At 32.3% G+C, this 10,026-nt stretch overlaps 1 protein-coding gene across 1 annotated transcript in view; it reads right to left on the bottom strand.

Moving 5' to 3' along the window:
- Nucleotides 1–701: 701 nt before the first annotated feature.
- The window catches only part of LOC117232411, a 59,827-nt gene continuing 50,502 nt past the window's right edge, over nucleotides 702–10,026 (bottom strand). Inside the window, exon 3 of the mRNA XM_033491755.1 lies at nucleotides 702–1,129. Coding sequence (XP_033347646.1) covers nucleotides 702–1,129 — 428 coding nt within the window. The remainder of the gene's footprint in view (nucleotides 1,130–10,026) is intronic.

The raw sequence follows: 10,026 nt of genomic DNA, 5'->3' as shown, positions 1-10,026 counted from the left end.
GGTATATAATCGACCATTTCCACCCACTAATATTATGAGGACTAAATAATAAGCGTTTCCTGAATCTATCAATGCTATGCAATAACCGGGAAACACCAATTTCGTTGTCGCACGTATATCTTCTAATTTTAAATGTTCTGGCGATATAAACTTATTTAATTTCTTGAGGTTGAGAATATATATATATCGTATAATCTATATATATCGTATCTTTTGTTAGTAACAATTTAATAGCCTTTTCGCGATTACTAATTTCCGCGTTTGATTTAAGATTCACTTTTGGAGGATGTTCCTGGACTTCCTTCGAACGAAATATTATTCTGTAACCTCGAACACAATTCAGGACAAGCTTGTCTCGAGTTATTTCTTGCCAGTCCGACAAGAAGTATTTTAATCTGGCAGAGATACGTACGTTTATTTGGTTTCGCTTTTGGACTTGGACTCTCGATCACTCCGTCCCTTTGGGTAGTATTGTTGCCTGTCGGTCTGAATAATATCCGGGAACTACTCTGGCCTCGGTTGTTTGATGACGTTGTCTGACTGGTAAGCGGCTTTCTCACCAGCAAACTTTTGTAGTTTACATTCTGTTTAACGTTTGGCTAAGTAGCTATGTTGCTGGTTGATTCTTTACATTTTGGGATAATTTTTCTATTGCTTAGGCTTCTTTTGTTTTGTCCGACTAGCTCCAAATAAAAATCCTTCTAATTAATATTAAGGTTCACAACAGATTTTATTTTCTTGCTAATTCCTGGGAGTATAAAGGACCTTTTAGAGTTACATTCATTGTGGTGAATCTGTGTTACTAAATTAACGGCATCATTTAATCTTTGAACGAGAATTAGTTTTTCTATATAGGCTTTAACATTCATTAACATTAAAAGGCCTGAGTCTATCGCTATGAGGATTGATGTGACTAATTGTTGATTATCCAACATACACGTGTTTTTTGATTTAGAATATTTTGCCAATAAGTCATCTTTAATTTTCCTGAAGATTCCATTAGCTGTCCAGTAATTGTATCTTGATTTAAATGACGGATGAAGATCAATCTTCATTTCCAGAATTTCCTCACCCAATATTTGGATTTGATCCTGGTTCGTCTGGTTCTCGGGTGGAATATTCTCTTCTTCTGTTATAAAGTTACAAATAGATATTGTTGTTAACCGTGTCACTATTTTTCCCAATGTTGATATTATTAGTTTGCCCACAAGCTGTGTTCTTACTTGTTTTGCTATTCGTGCAAATTCATTGCATAAGACTAACCTGCCGTGCAAGCTCATCAGTTCATTAGCTCACAGGTAGCCTGCATTAACACTAACCTTACCAGGCCCGGTCAAATGACCGGTTTCAAAATTTAATTTAAAATTGTACATTCATTGTTATTTTTTTTATTCGTGTAGCTTTATGTAAATTCTTATATTGTCTGATTAATCAATTTCTCAATTCGTGTTAATATGAGAATTTACGTAAAATCAGATGAACAAAAGAAATAAGGATGAATGTACAATTTTAAATTAAATTTTGAAACCGGTCATTTGACCGAGCCTGGTAAGGTTAGTGTTCAACCGTAACAGGAAATTCGATTTAGCGATGTTAAGCATCTAAAACAGGCGGATAAGCTATCGATACAACGTTTTCTCGTTCGTCGCGTGATGTAGATGGCCTATCTGTTTCGTTCTGTAAATCGTTCAATTTCTTCTGCACTTTGGACAATTTCCTGCATAATTTCTTGTCTACTAGTCTTATCTGCGTCTCTTTGGCATTATTGGGTCACAAATCGTTACTTAGAAAAACAGGAGGAGAGAAATACTAAATACACTCTCAAACACGTGTAATATCTAAAACACAACGAAAGCATACGAAGGGCAACATAACTGAATCTGGCTAACTTTTCTTTTATTTTACATTGTGGCATCTAGGGAACAGGAAGGAACTAAAATAATCTTGATAGGGAGGCTTAAAATGTAATTAACACTATACAATTAAGAAATTACCACCGATATGAGACTCGGCTATCGCGGTTCTATTGGTAAAGTTTGAGACAAATTTGAAAATATTCAATATAAAAATTACGAGATATCTGGTGCAAGTATATATTTTACAGACATCAGAAAAATATTTTGATAGTGGATTAGCCATTATATTAATAAACCACAATTTTCAGTGGGATCATATTTAACATTTATTATAACGTACTTATACAGGGTGGTTGGTAACTGGTGGTACAAGCGGGAAGGGGGTGATTCTACGCGAAAAAAGAAGTCGAAAATATAGAATAAAAATAAAAAAAAAATTTTTTTTTTAATTTTTCCATCGAGACAACGATCTACAGTGAGATCCGTTATAACGAGACGTGATAAAGTGCACGTGTACCGAGCGAAAATTCAAAGTCGATTTTCTCGGAAACAAAGCCTCAAACGAAAAATTTTTATTCTATATTTTCGACTTCTTTTTTCGCGTAGAATCACCCCCTTTCCGCTTGTACCACCAGTTACCAACCACCCTGTATATCTCAGATAGCTGAATACAAATTTTTTACTAAATATATCTTCGCGATAAATATGTTGGTATTTCTATATACATTTCCAGATTGATTTTAAATTTTACCAATGCAATCATGACAATCGTATCTCATTAAGCTGCTAGTCAAGCCTTAAAATATTTCATGTGACATAGACATATTGGAATGTCCAGAAAATTTCTTTAGTAAGTAATTATATATAGTCATCGAAAGTTGAAATTTTTTCGGTGCAACATCACTCCTGCAAGCGAAACGTCCGGGATTTCCTGAGAAAAGAGACTTTTATTTTCAATTGTTTAAGGTTGATGTACATTAAAACTCTATTTTATCTAAATAAGGATGGTAGAACAAGATAGTCTATTAAAAATATCTAGCGTAAAAAATTTTTCCCCTTGCAAAGTTTAGACATATAGTATCAAATTTCTAAAGCGTACATCTCCCTCCTAATTTTCCTATTACGATTTATTATCATTAAGCAGCTGTACAATGAAAATAAGTAATAAGGTCATATAATAGACTGTTTCTAATAACGAAACGCAAGATTTCAATTACTGTAAAATTCATTCGCAAAGTTAATATAAAACTAGAAAAAATGTTGAAGTGATATACGTATGTGAGGAGGATGGTTGGCCTCCGTGTGGTTCGAATGATGAGATAACTCGCTGTTGAAACCGTCAATTGTATTTAAAATAATAAATAAATAAATACTGTTACGACCGTTCGCGGAGAGACGCGGTCGCGAGGAAAACGCGTCAGCGAGAGGCGTAACTTCTCGCTACGATTCGGTGAATCGACGCCGCGAAGTAGTCGTTCCCCTGTTTCGTTTAGGATAACAGAGGTAGTTGATATGAATATGACACAGTAGTAAGTTATATTTCACCGTTTATTCCACAACTTATAACGAGGATAGTTACATTGGTGCGTATGTACGAGATGAGTGAGTGACTGAGTGATCTGCGGGTGTGTATACCCGCTCGAAGGATGTTGACCGTTCGAAGGATGCAAAAACAGTACTCTTGGAAAACGATGCTGTCTCGGAGGAGAGCTAAGGATGAGTGTGTCTAGCGCACGGGACCATCGGATTTGTTGGTGCCGATGTTATTTAGGAGAGTGAGGGAATAGGCTTCGTTTTAATTGGTTAAACGAATGGTCTTGACCGCCCTCGAGAGAAAGTGGTTAGTGGGAGGAAAGTTGCAGCGTACGTGACAAAAACTGACTTTCCCTTGTTAAGCCGTGGTAGACAATAGTCTCTAGAAATTCCTCCGGACCAGATGTTTGTTTCGTTTGGAGGACCTTTTCTAGGAAATCTATGTGATTTATGGAAGGTCCTTGAAATCATGGAAGATACGCTGCGAGTATCCGAAGACATCTGGTTGCCATATTGCCCGCGGTGTGTGGCCTCGGCTAGGTAGAATGTTATGCGACGTAACAAATACAGACAATTTTCGCTAAGATGCTCGTACTAACAGATTCGCTAAAGACAGTGTATAAGTCGGTAATAAGATCGTTCGAGAATGACTGATAACTGAATTCTTACGATCGCGTCCGTTTATTTAAACTGGTCGGGGAGCCCGAAAATTTAAATTCGAGTTTATTTGACGGTGGTACGTAGCTGTGACATTGTTTTGTCCGGAGTTTATTAATTATTACATTATGTGTATCCTAACGATATTGATACTCCGAGGCAAAACAACAACATGATTCGAATTGTTCTCTGGCTCATGTGCCGCCACATATGTATAAATTATATAAAAGTAGTAGTGTTTTAAAACGTAGAGATAATTAGAAATAACATATATTGTTAGTAATTACAAAAGTGAAGCACGGTTCTGATTTAGATAAAAGAAAATATTATAGTATATTGTTATCACATAGAAAATAGTTATTCTCATTACATAATATTTTATTAGATATGGATCGTTTATTTTAAAAATGGCGTTGGTCTATTTTGCTTCGTTTTGAAACATTTATACAGTTTATATACAATTTTTTCGCGTCTCTGTGTGTTTAAATAGATGTAAATTCATTATAAAAATATCTTTTTTGGGAATTATCTAGACCAATTTCTTTTCTCAGGGTCATGTATAAACTTGTAGCACCTCCAAAATTAATAAATTGTGCAATCGAAGAATGCTTGTAGAAAACACAGCAAGTGTTTTGATTTTTTATTGGAAAATGCTCTGCATATCAATGAGAATACTATGGTATAGAATATAAATGCAAATTCTTTTTTTGAGTAGTTACTAATAATGCTAGAAGATGTTACAATGTCGCTTCTATAGAAAAAAAATAATAAATGAAAATGTAAGTGCCAATAAACATTAGTTAATTGAATTTTGGCTTTTGTCTATGCCATTCATCTAAATGAATGGAACATTTAGTTTTATTTCCAACTAAGAGCTGGCATATCCCAGATTTTCTACACATACACTTGTCTTCTTCGTGAATTTGGACTACATTAATGCATAAATTTCCTCTTCCTTCTGCAAAACTTGTTTCTTGGCACTTACAATATTTTTCAGCAACACTCTACGATTCATTAAATTTTAGTTATTCAAAATTTATATTTTGCGCTTTAATACACTGTTGTCTATAACTATCTATACGCGATATTTGAAAATAAATAGAATACAATTAAATGAATTTGAATCATTCTAATATTATTCTGTTTGACCGCAGTAAACATATTTCCATTACCATGAAAAATATTAATGTCTATGCGACGTTATCCATTGAAAAAAGAAAGCAAGATGACAATAATATGTAATTCTTTCCTCAAAGTTAGGTTTGCACTTCGATATCACTCGATATAAATGTAAAACTATTATTAATTTAATAACACTGAATTTAATATAACAACTTAAATTAAGCATAATAATAATAATTTAATAAATGCAACAATAATTCATAAGTATATTTCTGAAACGCAAAATTTGTTCACATCCCTATATGTCAGATACAGAGATTCGGATTACATTCGCTATCATTTGTTTTGATTATTATTGGTTCCTCGATTGTTTGGATAGGCTACAGATTACAGGAGATGGGCTTACATCCTACCTTGAAAATAAAGGATTATGCAATTTCATTTCTTAACCAAATTTTCGACTAATCGAAACAAACGAATATTTTATGATTTAAATTACAAATTATTTATAAATAAGAAGTTCACAATAAAGTATATGTAAATTTAAAATCCAAAATTTTTTCAAAATAAATGGTCCATATATTATTATTATTATTATTATTATTGTTATTATTATTATTATTGTTATTATTATTATTATTGTTATTATTATTAATTTAATTAATTATTATTATTTGTTATTATTGTTGTTATTGTTGTTAATTGCATTACATTGTTTGTTGTTGGTATTGGTATTATTGATGATTATTATTGTTGTTATTATTATTCATTTATTGTTAATTATTGTTATTATTATTGTTATTATTATTATTATTGTTATTATTATTGTTATTATTATTATTGTTATTGTTATTATTATTATTGTTATTATTATTATTGTTATTATTATTATTGTTATTATTATTATTGTTATTATTATTATTATTATTATTATTATTATTATTATTATTATTATTATTATTATTATTATTATTATTATTATTATTATTATTATTATTATTATTATATACTGATATTAAATAACGAAAGAAACAAGATTTCTTCAAATAATCGGTGTTGCTTAAACGACAGATCGAGACGAACAGCAAGAGACGTTAGAAACGTTAGGTGTTGCTGCACCTCTTAGCTACCACCAGTAAAGCAGAATTTTCAGGTAAATTTACAGAATAATATAGTTCAACATTGTTAATAATGCTAAAGTAATCAAAGTTTCCGTGTTTTTAGAATAGTTAGTTAGTTTAGAATAGTTTCGAAAATCTTTCGATGCCAGCTACAAAAACATAATTTTTTCTTTTATTCTGCATTATTTACAATTTGCTCCTTAACATGGAGGACAATAAGAAAATCTGTCGTGGAGATTTGACGTAACCAGAGATATCATCCGGCAATCATACTCTTGTAGTTTCTCGTGGTTGATTTTTGCTAATTTTTTCTTCCTCCTTCTATTGTTCGTGGCAAGTCGATTGGCCATTGTCTGTTTAGCCTTCTTCTTACATTTAACGACTTATTTATTATCATTATGTGATCATTTTGTGTTTGTTGTTCTTGGTGCTTTGACGATAGAACGTTGATAATCTACGTATCTCTTTTGCGATGCAACGAATTTTGAGATCATTATGGAGGGTACAGTTTGAGACGTACCAAGCCGAATCTGTTATTGCGCGAATATTTCACTGTATATATGTAACAAAACATATGAGATTCCACTTAAATAGTTAAAGTTGGTCTTCAAAGGGCTTTTTAAAACCAATCAATCGTGCAAATCATGCAAATAAAATATAATAAATGTAAGCATGATTCGCTCGATATAATTTTCGATCGAAATATTTATCTGCACTTTTCATAAGCACATACACAATTACGCATACAATCATAAACAAAGGTATCGTTATCTAGATTACCTTGTCCTATAAAATCGGACGTAAAAGAAGAAGGGATTTATTTAATCTGTTTGTGAAATATAACGTTTGACAATCGTAAACAGATATGATTTTGATTTCAGTTCTTAAAGTGGTCATGTATACAAATTTATTTTATACAAATATCCTAAATACAAATTTATTCTAAATAGTTGTTATAAAGAGGCGAATTTTCTGCTTCGCCTCTATTTCCTATACCTGGTTTTTCAGCTACTCACATTAATATTCAGACACAGCATTATCTCTGTATTTATTGCTCTGTATAAGAGGGCATGTTACTTATGCTACGAAAATACGAATCATTTATTGTAGCTTGAAAAATGTTTCGAAAATGTTTCGAATAAAAATTTCATTTTCACGCCACCCTAATATTTACTTATTGCATTATTTGTTTACGTTCTTCAATTTAACAAATCTTAGAAATAATTCGAACTGCGAAACAGATTCAGTTTGTATAATTAACGCTAGAAGAAATTAGCACCTATATTTTTATGATACTCCAAGAAAAACATGTTACTGAAAGGAAAGAGTACTGACTTCATAAAATATGTAATTTATTATAGCTTGTAATTTGTTATAAAGAAAAAGATGAAAATTAACGTGAAACTGTATAATCGTTAATGTTAATTATAGCAAATTGTTCGACCGTTCGTAGAGAGACGCGATCGCTAGGAAACGCGTCAACGGGAGTCGTAAATTCCCGTTACGATTATACAATCGACGTCACGAAATGGTCGATCTCCTATTTCGTTTAGAATAATAGAGGTGGTTGAATAAGTATAACAGTGGATTAACAGGTCAAAGATATTATGTATTTCCAACAACTTGTCTCGCGGAGAATATAAGTGGTAAGTAACGATGTCGAAGTGTAATGTCGTTTGCAATAAGATTAGAAGTATTTGACTCGAAATGTTACTAGCAAGACCACGATGTTAATCGTAGTAGGAGTGACTTGCAAGTAGTGAGTTACGGTGTTGCGAAAGGTGTAAATCGCAAGGAAGATATGAATAGAGAGATGTTTTCAGCGACTTAGCGACTTGACAACTAACTTTCGGCTGTCGTGTTATTACAGAGGAAAGCTCGTTATGGGTGTTGGTCGCCTCACCACCGGTCGCTTACGGGTGGAAATGACCGTTGAACATGGGAAAAACCCCACTTTTATTTATACCACTTAGCGGCCTTAACGGTAAAATCAAAATGCTTAGGTTTATAACAGTTTCTTAGGACTATTGAGGTCCGACTTATTATATTTGCACAGCTAGTGGCCGCCTCGATCGAGGGATGGATTCCGGATTACGCACAGAGTTACCGGATGTAACACAGGTATTATTAACGATATGAAGAAAAGGACGGCTTCTTTTTCGTTAAAAATCCACTATACAATTAAACGTTACTATTAAAAAGAAATTGTTTACTCGCTCTTAAATTATAAATAATTCATAATTATATTTAAATCGCCTTTCATACGAGACAAGAGGTGCAGAAATATCCTACATCTCAATATTAATATGAGTAAGTGTAGCTATACAAGATAGATCCAATTGTATTATTTTCAAGACGCGTACTCAAAATCAAACGAATCTAGTCCGATGTCGAGTGCTAATTGGATACTGTAACCACTTTCCTGCAGCTCGGCAATTAAGACATCAGAAAGGTGTAATAAAGAACAGTATCTCTTTTGATACGTGAGGTGTAGTGTGTTAATGGCGTGGAAACGTATCTATGGCTTAGCCCACGCAAATGATTTTCTATGGAGACAACTAATGGGATTACATAGGAGGCGTTTTAGATATATATGCAGTTACGAACAAGAGTATTACGAACAAATGAAAAATACAGTATTCGGATAATTTTTATATAAATATTAATTACGGAGTTTATATTTTTAAAGGATTATAAATATTGCGTTTTAATTGTTTACATAACAGAGTATAAATAAAATGTACAACAACAACTGTTTTCATCGAAACAAAAGTATTGGCACGCTTAAAAATCTTGCTTTATTCTAGAAATTCCTTAGGGATTTTCATATGTCTGTGATTGTCAATGATATACATTTGCCTTTATTCAGTCATCTATTTTCAAAAGAAAACATTACAAAGTATAAAATGAGTTGCAGAATTCAAGAAACGACTGTTGCCGAACGAAAAATAATAAATTTATTTAAACAAAAATATTCGTATTCCGCTGTTGGGAATATAATTGGACGGCGTTTCGCCATTAGAAGAGTAATTAATCGATTTTCACGCGAGAAAAGATGAAAATTACTAAAGTATAAAGTAAGTATAAAGTATGGATAGATATATATAATCAAAATGAAGGTGTGTCAATACTTTTGTTCGTGACTGTACGTTGCGGAGCTTTGACGTTAGAGTTTTGCAATCGAAAATGACATTGCTATATACGAACATAGAGATTGGAGCCTGTTATTTTTAATAACGTGAACAACTTATCAGTTCACGCACTGCTAACTTTCTATGTATGTCTGTTCTTAAATGTAACTTTACTTGGCGAATAAAAACTAAACTAATACTAAACTTATAATCTCATAATTGTCTATTATCTTCTTTTTTCTTTCCTATTCACGATAGGAAGAAAGGAACACATGGGAAATCGTTGCATTTATATCATAACATTGAAACTTGAATTTTAGATTTTGAAAACTCGAATCCGAAACTTTGTAAAGTCTGGGGAGTTTCGATTATCTCGAAACACGACAATTGGTGACAGTCTGATTGCTTATGTTTCTTCTTTCTTTTCCGATAAGTATCCAGCTATTTTTTCCGGAACTAAATTCTTAGTAAATTTTTTTCAAAAATAAATTCATATCGTTATAATATTTTCTGTAAGTTACTTATACAAATTATAATTTACCTGGGTTTGGGAATTTCGAAATACAAAAGTAGCACAAAGTTTCGGATTCCAAGAACCTGATACTT

The sequence above is a fragment of the Bombus vosnesenskii genome, unplaced genomic scaffold (assembly GCF_011952255.1).
Source record: "Bombus vosnesenskii isolate JDL3184/JDL3185 unplaced genomic scaffold, Bvos_JDL3184-5_v1.1 scf7180000013288, whole genome shotgun sequence".
NCBI lineage: Eukaryota > Metazoa > Arthropoda > Insecta > Hymenoptera > Apidae > Bombus > Bombus vosnesenskii.
Note: the sequence above shows the minus strand (reverse complement) of the source record. Positions and strands in the feature narration are given on the sequence as shown.